A 16882-nucleotide genomic window follows, 5' to 3' on the forward strand; every position below is an offset into this window, starting at 1 on the left:
GCTTAAGCCCATATAATGCTTTCTTCAGGAGGCATACCTTGTTTCTTTCATTTTTCACTTCAAAGCCTGGGGGAATCTCTATATACACTTCCTCTTCTAGATTTCCATGAAGAAAGACATTCTTCACATCCAGCTGGTGTAAGTCCCATCCAAAATGAGCAGCCAAAGCGAGAATAACTCGAGCTGTATTCATCTTTGCCACTAGGGCAAATGTCTCCTCAGTCAATCCCATATGTTTGGGTATATGTCTTTATGTCTTTCTATTGTCCCTTGTCTCTTGGCTTATCAACAATCTCCCAAGTTGAATTTCTTTTTAATGCATTCATCTCTTCTTTCATGGCTTGATTCCAATGTTCAAGTTTCATGGCCTCCTGGATTGAGGTAGGAAATTTTATGGCATCAATGGCAGCAATAAAACTTATGTGCTTATCAGTGAGATTATTAGTGCAAACATTCTGAGAAATAGGATATTTAGCACATGATTTTCTTTCCTTTCTCAATGCAATGGGTAAATCCTCAGTAATACTTACCTCCTCCTCATTGATATCTTCAAGGATCCTCACCTCCGGATTATACAATTTTTCTTGCTCGAGAGTTGAAGTGGGTTGTTTTCTTCTTTCATATTTTTTGCCAAAAAATCTGTCTTTTTCCTCTTCTTCCTCACTATGGATTATGGATATAATAGACATTTGAAAATGAAGAGCTCTAGTTACATCAAGAAGATGACGATTCTTTCTTTCTGCAACTTCATTTTGTTGAGGGGTGTTAACACAAGTTAGTTCATGAACAATACCATTATGAGACAAAAAATTGAGAAATTCATGATTCACATATTCAGTACCATTATTAGATCTAATTTTTTTGATATTTTTTCCAAATTAATTTTGGACAAGATAGAAAAAATTAACAAAAATTTGAAAAACTTCGAATTTATTTTTCATAAGGTATGTCTACGTGACATGGGTACAATCGTCAATGAAGGTAACGAACCATTTGGCTCCGAAAATAGAATCTATGACAGGACTCCAAATATCAGAGTGAATTAAATCAAATGGAGAAATACTCTTTTTATTACTAATAGGATAAGATGCACGATGGTGTTTTGACAATTGACAAATATCACAATTAAAAGATTTAACAGACTCCTTGGTAAAGAAATGGGAAACAAGGACTTCATAAGACTAAATGAAGGATGCCCAAGCCTTTGATGATGTAACCATATTTGGGAATTTGCCCACGTCTCAAATGTAACTTGTTGACTCATGCTTTTTGTGTTGCTTTGGTCATCAAACTCTTAAGAATACAACCCACTCTGCTGCTTAGCAGTTAAAATCGTCTTCCCCGTGGCAAGGTCCTGAAAAACACAATAAGTTGAAAAAAAATGTTATTGAAAATTTAAATCCTTTGTGAGTTTTTGCACAGAGATAAAACTATTAGCTCATTGAGGAACATGTAAAACATCCTTCAATACAATAGATGAGTCCAAAATTATATTTCCAGAGCCGCATATAGGTATACCCTGACCATTCGCAACTATAATAAGTTGTTCTTTATTTCTTTTACCATATGAATTGAAAGACACACTAAAAGGTGTCATATGATCAGTTGCACCTAAATCAAGGATCCAAATACCCTGAGACACATCACCAACAGTATTAAGACAATTCTTACCTTTTATGGACTTTGATTCAACCATTGCTTCCAAGTGCTTGAGTTTCTCCTTATAAGCTTTCATATCAAGATCTGGTGGTGGTGGAGGATTATATTGTGAAGGACTAGATTGATTGGTTGCTTCCTGTTCTGAGGTAGTATGATTTACCCATCTTTGAGTAGACCCTTTGTTGTTTCCTATGCGCCCTAGCCATGGAGTTTGAAGCATGTTTCCTTGGTATGTCCAGATCTTTTACAATATGAACAATAGTCCCCATGAGTACCTTTTTCAAATGACTTTTCCCCAGTATTTGCTCCCTTATGAACTCCCTTTCTAGTTGTCATGGTAGAGCCTGTGTTGGAGATCCCCCATTGAGCATGACAGTTCTCCGAGTTTCTTCTCCTCTTACTATAAAAAAAACTTTTGATAGGGATGGTAATTTTTCTCTTCCAAAAATCTATACCCGGATTGGGTTGTACTCCTGATTCAGGCCATGGATTAATTTAAAAATTCTTCCCTTTTCAATGAATTCAGCAAGTGCGACAACATTTGTTTTACACATCTTTATTGTTTGGTTCTGATCAAATTTCATCCAAAGACCATTCAGGATTTCGTGATATTTTGATACGGAAAGAGAGCCCTGTTCTGTATTAAATATCCTGTTTTCAATGTCATAGTCAGCAGCAAGATCCTTTTTTTATGGAAAAGTACTTTGTAAATCATCCCATATTTCTTTTGCAGAAGAATCAAACATATAATTTCTACTTATATCAGGAATCATGGATTGCCACATCTAAGTCATAATTAATGAATCTTCATTGTCTCAAATTGAAAAAAGTGTCGTTTGGTCCTGGTCCTCCTCCATCTATGTGATCAAGTCTTGAACGACCCTTGAGAACCCTTCAAATAGATTTGTTCTATTGTAAGAAATTTTGACCATCCAACCGACTGGTACCCCCTATATTTGGTAGGTCATTAGGACCCAAAGGAATAATTTTTACTTTAGACATTCCGTAGAATGCAACTAGGAGTCTCCGGTGACCTTTTTTGAGAAGATGACGGTGTGTGGGTCACACCGAGAAAAGGATCAAAACTTAAAACTCACACCTACTCAAATATAGGCCAAATGGGTCATCACCGACCCTAGGAACAAACTCAGGAGGCTCTGGCGACTCTGTCTGTGGCGGCGGCGAGTGGGTCTCGCCAGAGGTGGGCGCGTGGGCTACACGCTCCGACGACGGTGGCGGCGTGTGACGGCTTTTCTCATGGAGCGACTTCTGTCGTTGTGGTCGCCGGTGTTGGGCACACCTTTCTGCCCTATCAATGACCCTAACCGGCAACGGCGGCAGCGGCGGTGGTTGGACAGCGGCGGCGGCGCGACTGTACAACGGGATAGAGCCCCAAGATCGGGAGCTCTGATACCAAGTTGAAAATAGGATTTTGATTTTATTATTCTCAATCATGAAAAAATACATTCTCATATCCTCTATTTGTAATAATCTAATTCTCCTAAAAAGAGAAACTAGGTAAACAAAATAAAATATAAGATTATATATCTATTTTCTCTAATTAGGAAGATTCTAAAGATATCTTCTCTAATTACAATATGAACCCTTTTACAACTTTTGAACAAATGTAGTATCATTTGAAGCACTTTTACAAACACGATAATTTGTCTCTTGAAGAGTATTATTTTGGATTTTTGAGTTTGTGAATAGAACACTTTGCCACTTCTCATTCTGTCATTCCTAAAACATCACTCTCGATTGTCCGGGAAGTTTAGGAAACTAGTAAGCTCTATCAATTTCTCATGAGACTTTGCTTAGAGTTTGAGATTGTCAAAAGTGCCTTGCTAAATAGGAATCTTGTTCCTTCTTTTGATATATGTGAGGGTGAACTTAGGGAAGAACAATGTTTACTTACCCAAGGATCCAGGTCTCATGACATTGTCTTTCTTGAACTTGTGAGGGCTCCATACGCTGCCCGAAGAAGTAAAGATTTTGATACGCTGTCCAATGATTTTCTTGCAAACAATTTGGACATATTGCTTATAGTTGTCTTAAGTAGTTTTGAATTTAGTGCAAGCAGTAAGGTTATATTATTGGTGACTGTTGTACCCTGTCTTTAAGGATAGAAAACCCTAGAGTAGATGGCAACAGGGATGACAAATCAGAGCTGCGAGTGTGATAACCACTGCCAACAAAATGGAAAACAATTTTGAAAATAGACAATAGTTTGAGTTGGTTACAATCATTGTGACAGATATCTCAATATAAGTTTAAAATGTTGAAGGTTGTGCTGGTAGTAATATCATTGTGACAGATATCTCAACATACCACATCTTGTTCCTCCCTGCCATCAACCTCACCTGTTTGAAGTCTTTAAATATCTTGTTCTGCATGTTAGGATCAATGAGGCCAAAATATGTTGCTCTATAATCTGAATCAGAAGCATGAGAATAACTCTCCCACAGATCTTTGGTGTTGGAGATTCTCAACCCTCTAGTGTTCTTGCAAACTGTATAGTTCCTTTTTCAATTTGGCCGTGAAGGGGTTGAAATTGAAAGAGATGTCACAGCTTCTTCTTTTTTTAACTTCATACTGTTATAATAATTTTGTTACTTTAGTTATTTATGTTTTTGCATGGAGATTTTTTGTGGTTTTCTGTTTTATTTTTTCTTTTAATTTCTGGGCATATTTTTTGGTTGTGATAATGGGATGGAGGTTGTAGGTTGCTGGAAGGAATGAGATAGAGATTATGGTGCCTTTTTCCCATTCTTGAATTTGTAGGAAAAATGTGTAAAACAATATATATTATATAAGTAATTAGAAAACACTATAACTGATTTAACTGGTTGCATACATTTTTATCTCTACCTTTCAATTATTTACGAATAAATGTCATTTTGAATGTAAAGTTTTCATGGTGAAACACATGAAAAGGTAGCCCACCCTTGCTTCTGCCTATAATTAAAAATGACATTAAAATGTTGTATATAATGACTTGAAAAAGAGAGTGACTTTATTATTTTCATTCATATCAATTATATTCTCCTTACCTCTATTTGTAGCAATCTAATCATCTAAAAAAGGGAAATAAGGAAACAATATATTGAAAAATAATCTAGAAGATCCTACAAATATTTTATTTAATTAGGAAGATTCTATAAATATTTTTTCTAATTAAGAAGATTCTATAAATATTTTCTCTAATTATTTTATTAAGAGTTGTGTTGTAAGTAGGATATTAAATGCGTTATCAGATGTTGTTAGAATATTAAATGTATTACTAGAAGCTAATAGAAGTTGTTAGAAGATTCTAGAGATCTCTTTGTAATTATTACTTAGAGTTCTCTATTTATACAGACTGATGTACTGTTTCAAATGAATCAATTGAATAAATTTTATTTTTCTTTTATATTAATTCTTTCAATATAAGTAAAAAAGAAACATAATTGAGTATGTATATGTTTATGTTATGTATATAGTCTATATCATAGATAGACCACCTCATCTACATCTATATGGTCTAATGATTTTATCTTTTATCAGGTCGGCCTGTTGGTTGTTGTTTCACCTTTGATTAGAATACATAATGGAACTGGATTTTCAATGGAACTTCGATTCCAGCGGCTTGAGCCAAAGGAAGATGAGTTTGCATCTCTGTTGTTAAGACCAGGCGATTCTATTGATGATTCTATGGCTATGTTTGATGCCATAAACTTCTCTGGGGGAGTAAAGAGGGCTTTAATTTCTCTGAGTGTTGGTATACATTTTCACTATATGTACTTTTATTGACTTTTCCTTTTCATTTCACAACTTTTCTTCTATTTGCAATTCTCAGCTATTCACACCTAGAAGTTATAATCAAGGTTGTCAAACTCGAAAATTAACTTAAACTCGTCAAAGCTTGGTAAACTCAAATAGTAAACCCGTTGTCCATTCACTATAATGCATTGTTTTACTACATAAAAGTAAAACATGAATAGGAAAGTGTATGTTGCTGCTCTTGGTATTGGTAGCCCTTCTATGCTGGTTAATAATATTGCATTCTCATTCTCAATTTTGTTAAGTTCCACTTCTTAACCGTTCAGATATACATCAACACCAGAAAAAGGAAGAAATTTTTAGCTCAAGGGACTTCACAAGGGTCCTCTAGTCATTGGATTTAGTATCAATTTCAAATTATAAATTTAGTATTAGGTTAGGAGGAAAAAGGAAAGACATATAAAACTGATTCTGTTATTGGTATGTGTTAGAATCTTTTTATCTGTATTATTTCTATTAAAGTCTTTGCTTTTATTAATTATATTTCTTCTTTATTTAGGAGATTATAATTATCAGGTATGATTAGGATATCCCTGAAATATAGGGATTCTTTCTTTAGGAATTATTATTATACTTCCTAAAATAGCTTTCTAGCATTGTATATATGGATTTGTAATCTCAGCGTAATAAGATATACGTTTTACCCTAAATTATGAGAGTATGAGTGTTTGATACATGTACACTAAATTTAGTCTAATTAAGGAATTGCAACAGAATATGAATTGTACAAATCAAGTGTAATCAAAATTTTCCTAAATATGGGTTTAATCTTTTATAATTATTGTAATTACACTACACGACTGTCTCTTTTGCAGTTGCTTCGCTAGATGCGTCAACAAATGGGTTTAGTTCAGTAGCATATTATGTCTTTGATCAATATTTCATTATTACCATCTTTTTATTTTATTCTGGATAAATACGTTTTCTCAACAGATCTGTCATTATTTGTTTTCCCAAGATAGTAGTACCATTTAAACTTTATCCTGATATGGAGTTTGGTGATTATTTTTCAGGTAACTTCTTATTTTCATTTAGACCCAAAATAGCAGAGGAACTGATTAATTCTGAAAGTTCTCTTTCTTTGGAATGGTCGGATTATATTAAAGGTGGAAAAGCTGTTCATCTATCAGGAATATTTAATAAATTGAACTACAGAATTCGCAAGGCATTATTTGAAAAATCAGTCAAGTGTTCCTTTAGCACATCATGTTGCACCCTCAAGTCTGAGGGGAAGAATATTGCAAATATGCATTTTCTCATTCAAACAATTGCTACGGAAATCCCTGTTGTACCCGAAAAGTCTGCTGCTGTGTTGAAAAATGATAATCCAACAGTTTCATTGCTAGAAAAGAAAGAAATATATCTTCTTCCTACTGTGCGGGTGACTAATTTATTGCATTCTGAGATAGATGTCATTCTAAGTGAAACAGGTATAAAATGAAAGCATTTACAAATGTATTAGTTTTAATTCTGTATTAATTTTTAATGTTAATTATGGTGAAGATCAGTCAAATCTGGTTGGATATGACAAAATTGGGAAGCAGGCGATTATATCATGTGGTTCCACAGTTGACTTTTATGCCAATCCAGAAGTTATATACTTCACTGTGTCTCTACCTTCTTCCAATTCAAGTTCCAAGCCAGTAAATAGTGGAGACTGTATGAAGAAGTTTCTGAAGCAGAACAATGATGTACATCATCTGGATATAAATTTGGACTTTGGAGGAAATTTTTTTGCAACCTTGAGATTGTACCGTGGAAACAGGAGCGTACTGGAGGTTATTCTGCTAGCCTTTGCTTTCATTCTGTGAATATATATAAGTGAAGTCTACACACACACACACATATATATATATATATATATATATATATATATATATTGATTCCGTTACTCTAGTTTCTTACGAGTCCATCAATTTGCTTGCAGGTTGTCATTTTTACATCCTATTCCATTAAGAATGATACAGACTTTCAAATTTTTGTTCTTGAAACGAAAAGGTCTCCTTTATCCAGGTAATCCCACACCCTTTTTTTTCAAATTAGCAGAAACATTAGAATCATCTATATAAATTCTTGCGTATGGTTTTTCTCTCCATGTACAGAATTGAATTAGAGAACTTAAATCTGGGTGTTCCTTCAGAGCTAGGTTTATGTTTGCCACCAAAGTCGACTAGTTCATGGTTCTTGAAGTAAGATGAGTTATTATTGTTCGCTTAATGATTTAATGTTAAACAATGCTACCTAGATTTGCCTGTTTTATGATCTTTATTTTTCCAGTGTCTTATTTGTCTCTTTGTTTCCAGATCTGAAAGAGTGCTTCTGAAATTGCTGGAGGACCATACATCTGAGGCATTGCTTGACTTTGGTTCTCTATCAGGCCTTGCAGAGATAAGCTTTGAAAAAGAAGAGGGATCTGGAATTAAATCAGTAACAAAGCTTGGAATTTCTATAGGTCCTTCTTTAGGAGAAATTGCTGTGCCATCACAAATGGTGACCTTGGTTCCACGATATGTAATTTGCAATGAATCTGAAGAATGTATCACCATTCGCCAATGCTATTTACAGGTATGCATTATGTATGTATAATGTACCTGTTCATTTATCTCTCTCTTTTCAGTAAGTGATTTAGCTGTCTTCAAGGATGAGGTGGCAGGTGTTATCTCCATTAGCAGCAAACAGCGAAGGCCACTACAGCTGAAGGAAGGATTTAAAAAGATGAGAGAGTTCAGTGTATTTGAGCATTTTATCAGAAAGCACAGAAGTTCTAGTGACAATACCTTGTTATATGTTCAGATTCAATTAAATGAGGCTGGATTGGGATGGTCTGGGCCAGTTTGCATAGCCTCTCTAGGACATTTTTTCCTGAAATTCAAAAAACAGACTAATGAAGTTACAATATCAGACAACAAAATGACACAATTCGCAGCTGTGCATGTGGTGGAAGAAGGTTCTACACTTGTTTCAAGGTTCTACAGGCCCCCAACTATGAGCCTGCCTTATCGAATTGAGAATTGTTTGCAAAGTCTATCAATTACTTACTATCAAAAGGTGCATAAGAGTTTTCTCTGTTTTATAGTTTCCTTTATCATTTGCCTTTTTTCCCATCACATCATTTGAGAAATTTCCAGGGTTTGTTGGAACCAGAAGTTCTTGGACCTGCATGCAGTGCTGATTATGTATGGGATGATTTAACCCTTCCTCGAAGATTGGTTATCTGCATCAATGGTTGTCCTTTGAACCTTGTTATAGACTATTTAAGTTAACAATTCTCCGTATAACTAATTTGGAGTGGTCCTTATGATTGGCAAAGTTAAAATTTAGTAAAGCTTTGTAAAAAAACCTACGAAAAAAGAAAAATCCAACTAATGAGTTTAAACCACATAAATGATTAAATCTGCCTGAGATTAGTATATCATAAAATTTGGGTTTGGACCTAAACCAATCCTATAAACCTGACTCGTCAGATTAGAATAGCCCAAGCTTTACTAACTCTATTTAAGTCATAAGTTTGGGACTAAATTACCATCCTTGTGGTTGCAGTTAAGGCAACCTTCAAAGAGACCACAAGCAATGTGGGCTAGGGTTGACCACTACTAAGACAACTTTCTAGCATAGTACCTTAGCCACTAAAGTATTTGATGTTCCTAAAGTGGAATATTTGATACCTTTAGCTATGATTACCTCTTAAAATTTGAACTTTGGGTCTAACTCAAACCAACAAAAGTGGTTTGCAAAACTACATAAGATTTGTAAGTTCTATTTATGTCATATCTATAGTCAATGTAAGACTAAATCACCACGGTTAAGGTTGTAATTAAGGCAACCTCTAAAAGAGACTACAATTAAGACAACTTTTCAACACTCCCCTTAGACCGACAAAACTATTTCTCAAGGTTTTAGTTGAAGGTGATGTTGTGGTTTCTTATGTATTTGCACATGACTTACAAGTTCCAAATCTCCCACCCTTTTGAAAAGACCCAACATGTAGTATCAGAGTGGTTGGTTCAGGTGATCAACTCATATGAGTATTGTTGTAGATTGGGTGAAGAATGCTTCCACTTGAGGAAGAGTGTAGCAATTTAGAAGATACTCACACTCACACTAGAGGAAGAGATTGTTGGAGTCAAGTGTGAGTTTGAGTTCTACATTTGATAAGAATAGGCAAGAAGAGCAACATATAAAGCGAAAGCCACAAACCTATTTCCTTAAGGTAGTGTCATGGTTTCTTATATGGGTTTTCCCATGACTTGTATATCCTAAATCTACCTAGTGTCAACCCTTGAAAAAGCCCAACGGTTTTGTTATTCAAAACTATTCATGTGTGTTTTCAACAATATATTTGTAATAATTTGGATTATTTGAAATTGCATCTAAACTACACACCAAATTCCTTTTTATTTGAGGTTGATTGTAAAAAGTATACAAGTGGTTATAGGAAATTTTATTCATATATACATGATATGATTTGCAACTCTAGTTTTTTAGACTTCATCTCTCCTTGGACAACTTTTTTGCATTTAGGAATTTTGAAGACATCTTTTACAATTTTTGGGATCTCTACGTAACAATTGTAAATTGAAATTTGGCAAGTTTTCCATGACACAATTAAATAAGGGGTGGTGGTTGCATGATCTATCCTATTTCCAAATAGCAATAGGAAGGTAAAGATAAACTAATCCAATGGGTTTTGGAATGTGAAATAGATTCAAATTCACTTTCATTTAATTGTAAAATTTCAGGATAAGAATTATGTTGTGGGTCTTCTAAGTCTTAATGTTAGAGAATCACAATTCTTCTTTAGTGAACACATCTACCCATTGGTAATAGTGAAAAACTATATTTAGATTAATCTCTCTTGTGTAAAATACACACATAGGGTTCTCTATTTATAATAGAAGAAATATGGGCTAAGCCCAAAATACAAATGAGAAATAATAACAAACCAACTAAAAGATAAAAGATAATATATCTAACACTCCCCCTCAAGCTGGAGCATACAAATTGTATGAACTAAGCTTGGAATAGATGAACTCAGTGTTAAACTAGATGATTTGTCTTCAAGAGTGTGAGGCAAACATAGATGAACTAACAACAGCTTGTGAAACTTCAACTTCAAAAGTGGATGAAGGAAAGCAGTGGTGGACAATGACAATCTGCAAGGACTGATTCCCAATCAATGATGGATGAGTGACGGGATCAACAGTGGTAGCTGAAAGCTAAGAGCTACAAAACTGCAGGGACTACACTAAATTCTCATCAATGATGGATGGGTGACGGGATCAACAGTAGTAGCTGAAATCTACAAAACTGCAGGGACTACACCCATATATATGTGACTTGACTTGCAGTGTCTTGGAAACGTACTCCCCCTTAGTGTGACGGCGGAAATGTGGAATATCACAGTTGTTGGACCACTAAAACAAAACAAAATATTAAGCTAGAATGCTGAAACAAAGACATCAAAGATCCAAAGATACGTTGGAGGTCCAAAATTCTTTGCTGGACAACTCCCAAGTGGTGATACTTAGCCGTGTATCACAAGAAGATCGGGCTAAACTCTAGCCCAAGAAGAACTGACGCAGTTGCGTCTGTCTGAGGCGGTAGCGACTGTAGCGGCGGTTGACTGCTATAAAACTGTAGGGACTAAATTGCCATCACTGACTGATGGGGCCTGTAGTGGCTGGAAGCGACAAAACTACAGGGACTGCCATCACTAACTGACGAGGTGATGGGGGCCTACCGTGGTTGGAAGCATACGGTGCCTGGACAGCGGCAAACGGCGCGGGACAGTGGGAAACGGCGCGGGACAGCGGGAAACGGCGCGGGACAGCGGGAAACGGCGCGGGACAGCGGGAAACGGCGCGGGACAGCGGGAAACGGCGCGGGACAGCGGCAAACGGCGCGGGACAGGGGCAAACGGCGCGGGACAACGGCAAACGGCGCGGGACAACGGCAAACAGCGCCGGACAGCAGCAAACGGTGCCTGTACAACGGAAAACGGTGCTGGAACGGCATCAGCAGCTGAGACGAAGCACACAACGCAGAAAGGAAGGTCCGACAATGCGGAACGTGCGGCGAGATGAAGATGCTTTGAAGACAGACGAAGATGGCAGCAATGGCTGTTCTGGAAGGTCTGAACAGAGAGAGGGAGGTCCGGCGAGACAACCGGAAGCGTCGCGGTTTGATGCCAATGCTGGGAAGGCGGCGCGTGACGGAGCGTGGGAAAGAGTCAGACGCCGGCACCGGTGGGGTTGGTCGTCGCGTGAAGAGGCAAACCAGATCTAGTGGTCGCCGGACAGAACTGTGACGGTGGCCGGCGACAAGGCGGCGGCGGACTGGCCGGAAAGAAGCGCTGCGTGGCGGCGCGTGACTGATAGGTGGCTCTCGAAACCGGCGTGGTTGGCCGTCGCTCGAAGAGACGGTCCAGATCCACAGGTCACCCGTCGAATCTGTGACGGTGGCCGGCGGCAGCGGTGGCGACGGTGGCCGGAGTTAGCAGTGACGGCAGCGGAAAGTGGCGGCGACAGCAGTGGCACACTGGGTCTGGACTGGTGCTGACTGTGGCAGAGATTTAAGAAGAAAAATGGACTGCCCACTGAGATTTTAGGGGCTGGCCGGCAGCCGGCAGACAGCAGAGACCACCAGAAGAGGATCAGAGAACTTGCTCTGATACCATGTTGAATATAGTGAAAAACTATATTTAGATTAATCTCTCTTGTGTAAAATACACACATAGTGTTCTCTATTTATAATAGAAGAAATATGGGCTAAGCCCAAAATACAAATGAGAAATAATAACAAACCAACTAAAAGATAAAAGATAATATATCTAACAGTAATTAAAGTGTCAAAGGTTAGTTGTGATTTCTCTTTAGACATCTTTCTCAGAGGGACATTCTATTTGTGTTTTTCATGGACGGATTAGATGCAATGTGTTGAGAGTCCCACATCACTTACCTCACTTCTTGCAGTGCAAAAATAAGACTTATTTTATTATTCTCAATCATAAAAAATATATTCTCATACCCTCTATTTGTAATAATCTAATTCTCCTAAAAAGAGAAATAGGGAAACTAGGAAGACTAGGAAAATAAAATAAAATAAAAGATTATGTATCTATTTCCTCTAATTAGGAAGATTCTAATGATATTATCTCAAATTACAACACTCCCCCTCAAGTTGGTAAATGAATATCAATCATTCCCAACTTGCCTACAAGATCTTGAAATCTACCCGGAGGAAGCCCTTTTGTAAAAATATCTGCTATTTGAAGTTCTGTAGGAACATGAATTGTAATCACAAAGCCCCTGTCAAGATTATCTTTGATGAAATGTCTATCAATTTCAACGTGTTTGATTCTGTCATGCTGTACTGGGTTACGGGCTATGCTCATAGCAGACTTATTGTCACAGTGTAGTTGCACCGGGTTCTCCACTTTGACTTTAAGATCCTCCAAAATGATTTTCATCCAGAGTCCTTCACACATTCCTTGAGCAAGGGCTCAAAATTCAACTTGTACACTAGAACGGGATACTATATCTTGCTTTTGCTTCTCCATATTACCAGACTATCTCCAAGAAATACACAATACCCAGAAGTAGATTTTCTGTCAGTAATAGAACCTGCATAGTTAGCATCAATATATATCTTCATAGTCAATGTGTCTTCCCTTTTGAATAATAGCCCCTTTCTCAATGCAATGAGTAAATCCTCAGTAATACTTACCTCCTCCTCATTGATATCTTCAGGGATCCTCACCTCCAGAGTAGACAATTTTTCTTGCTCGAGAGTTGAAGTGGGTTGTTTTCCTCTTTCATATTTTTTGCCAAAAAATCTGTCTTCTTCCTCATTGTGGACAATGGTAGCTTCATTGCTCATGTCTTGGGCATCCTGCAAAGACAAACATGGTAATGACAAGAAAGAAAGTTCATCCACTTCAAGTGCTTTCTCCCCCTGAAGTGGTGGACAGACATAATAGGATTGTGTTTCATGAAAGGTGACATCCATGGTGATAAAGATGCGACGACTCTGAGGATGATAACATTTCTACCCTTTTTTATTAGAAGGATACCCAATAAAGACACATTTAAGAGCTCTGGGATCTAATTTACCATGGTGAGGATGATGAGAGTGAACAAAAGCAACACATCTAAAGACTCGACTAGGTAGACTCGTTGTTAGGGAAGAAAAAGGAACAAAAGGCAATAGAGACTCTATAGGACTAATGTCATTTAAGATACGAGTGGGTAACCTGTTGATGAGATATGTGGCAGTTAACACAGCTTCTCCCCATTAATTTTTTTGGAACAGACATTTGAAAAAGAAGAGCTCTAGTTACTTCAAGAAGATGACGATTCTTTCTTTCAGCAACCCCATTTTGTTGAACGGTGTTAACACAGGTTAGTTCATGAACAATACCATTATGAGACAAAAAATTCAGAAATTCATGATTCACATATTCAATACCATTATCAGACCTAATTCTTTTGATATTTTTTCCAAATTGATTTTGGACAAGACGGAAAAAATTAACAAAAATTTGAAAAACTGGATTTATTTTTCATAATGTATGTCCACGTGACACGGGTACAATCGTCAATAAAAGTAACGAACCATTTGGCTCCAGAAACAGAATCTATGACAGGACCCCAAACATCAGAGTGAATTAAATCAAATGGAGAAATACTCTTTTTATTACTAATAGGATAAGATGCACGATGGTGTTTTGACAATTGACAAATATCACAATTAAAAGACTCAACAGACTCCTTGGTAAACAAATGGGGAAACAAGGACTTGATAAGACTAAATGAAGGATGCCCAAGCCTTTGATGATGTAACCATATTTGGGAATTTGCCCACGTCTCAGATGTAACTTGTTGACTCATGATTTGTGTGTTGCTTTGGTCATCAAACTCTAAAAATTACAACCCACTTTGCTCCTTACAAGTTAAAATCGTCTTCCCCGTGGCAAGGTCCTGAAAAGCACAATAAGTTGGAAAAAATGTTACTGAACAATTTAAATCCTTTGTGAGTTTTTGCACAGAGATAAGACTATTAGCTAATTGAGGAACATGTAAAACATCCTTTAATATAATAGATGAGTCCAAAATTATATTCCCAGAGCCACATATAGGTATACCTTGACCATTCGCAACTGTAATAAGTTGTTATTTGTTGCTTTTTCCATGAGTCAAAAGACCCACTAAAAGGTGTCATATGAACAGTTGCACCCGAATCAAGGATCCAAATACCTTGAGACACATGACCAACAGTATTGAGACAAATCTTACCTTTTATGGACAGAGTACATGATTCAGAGGGCTTACTCATTGATTCAACCATTGCTTCCAAGCGTTCGAGTTTCTCCTTATAAGCTTTCATATCAAGATCTGGTGGTGTGTGTGAAGGACTAGATGGATTGGTGGCTTCCCGTTCTGAGGTAGAATGATTTACCCATCTTTAAGTAGACCCTTTGTTGTTTCCCATGCGCTCGAGAACATTCTTTCTTCCATGGAGTTTGAAGCATATTTCCTTTGTATGTCCAGATCTTTTACAATATGAACAATAGTCCCCATTAGTACCTTTTTCAAACGTCTTTCCCCCAGCATTTGTGCCCTTGTGGCCTCCCTTTCTAGTTGTCATGGCAGAGCCTGTGTTGGAGATCCCTCCATTAAGCATGACAGTTCTCTGATTTTCTTCTCCTCTTACCATAAAAGAAACTTCTGACAGGGATGGTAATTTTTCTCTTCCAAAAATTTGAACCGAGATTGGGTCGTACTCATGATTCAGGCCCTGGAGAAATTTAAAGATTTTTTCCCTTTCAATGATTTCAGCAAGAGCGGCAACATTTGTTTTACACATCTTTATTGTTTGGATTTTTAAAGAAAAGGTACTCTGTAAATCATCCCATATTTCTTTTGCAGAAGAATGAAACATGTAATTTCTCCTTATCTCAGGAATCATGGATTGCCACATCCAAGTCATAACTAATGAATCTTCATTGTCCAAAATTGAAAAATGAGTTTTGAACGACCCTTGAGAACCCTTCGAATAAATTGGCTCCACTGTAAGTAATTCTGACCATCCAACCAACAGGTACTTCCTATATTTGGTAGGTCATTAGGTACTCCCAAAGGAATACTTTTTACTTCAGACATCCCATACCCAAGAAAAGGAACAAAACCTTCAAACTCAGATCTACTCAAATATAGGCCAAACGAGTCGTCACCAACCCTAGGGACAAACTCAGGAGGCTCCGGCGACTCCTCTGCGGTAGTGGAGGCGAGTGGGTCGCACCGAGAAAAAAGGGGCAGAACTTAAAACTCAGATCTACTCAAATATAGCCCAAACGAGTCGTTACCGACCTTAGGAATAGACTCAGGAGGCTCCGGCGACCTTATCTGTGGGCTACACGCGCTGGCGATAGTGGTGGCGCGTGGCGGCTCCTCTCACGGAGCGACTTCCGGCGTTGTGATTGCCGGTGTTGGCCGCACCTTTCTACCCTATCAACGACCCCAACCGGTGAGGGTGGCAGCGGCGGTGGTCGGACAGCGGCGGCGGTGCGACTGTTGCAAGAAATGGAGCCCCAAGATCAGGAGCTTTGACACCAAGTTGAAAATAAGACTTATTTTATTATTCTCAATCATAAAAAAGTACATTCTCATACCCTCTATTAGTAATAATCTAATTCTTCTAAAAAGAGAAATAGGAAAACTAGGAACATAAAATAAAATAAAAGATTATGTATCTATTTCCTCTAATTAGAAAGATTCTAATGATATTATCCCAAATTACAACAGTATATGTGTTGGGCACTAGAATATTTAATGATATTGTGGCGTCGTTTTGTTGTTAAGTTGTAAGATACTATCTTGAACAATATGATTGTACTGTTTTGTTGTATTATTAAGCCCTCTCTTTTCAGTCTAAAGCAGTAGTGGTACCGGAGGGATCAAGTAATAATCTAATAGTATTTTTAATTTTTGTTTTAGATAGCCTTCAATTACGAGAGATTAAATTGGATAAGGTGCGAGCATGGAAACCATTTTTTAAACTTGAGCAGCAAAGGGTATTAGCTCCGCGTTTGCTTTTGGACAGAAGATCAAGAGATCAGATGATGAGTTTCAGTCGTCATAATGGCCTGGAAATGGAAAAAGTGGGGTATGAAATATATGCAGAGGGTCCAACAAGAGTTCTGCGAATTTGTGAGATCCATAATAGTTTCAAGATGGATACAGTTCTTAATTTGTGTTCAAAAGTTCAATTGAGAGTTTCTCAGTTTGCAATTCACCTACTTGAACATGTAAAACAGGTATTCTTGCTTCTATTAGGTGTTTTAATCTATCAACATCTACTATCTGTTGAATGTAGTTGAAGTTGTACTTTCCATGTTTAATATTTT

The 16882-nt window shown here is 37.3% G+C and overlaps 1 protein-coding gene across 1 annotated transcript in view; it reads left to right on the plus strand.

Annotated features, from left to right (window-relative positions):
* The window catches only part of LOC108319166 (uncharacterized), a 70623-nt gene that overhangs the window by 44580 nt on the left and 9161 nt on the right, over positions 1–16882 (plus strand). The window contains 9 exon segments of the mRNA XM_017550204.2: positions 5203–5416; positions 6492–6908; positions 6982–7256; positions 7406–7491; positions 7581–7667; positions 7782–8043; positions 8119–8526; positions 8607–8703; positions 16473–16792. Coding sequence (XP_017405693.1) covers positions 5203–5416; positions 6492–6908; positions 6982–7256; positions 7406–7491; positions 7581–7667; positions 7782–8043; positions 8119–8526; positions 8607–8703; positions 16473–16792 — 2166 coding nt within the window.

This window comes from Vigna angularis, chromosome 1, assembly GCF_016808095.1.
Source record: "Vigna angularis cultivar LongXiaoDou No.4 chromosome 1, ASM1680809v1, whole genome shotgun sequence".
Lineage (NCBI taxonomy): Eukaryota > Viridiplantae > Streptophyta > Magnoliopsida > Fabales > Fabaceae > Vigna > Vigna angularis.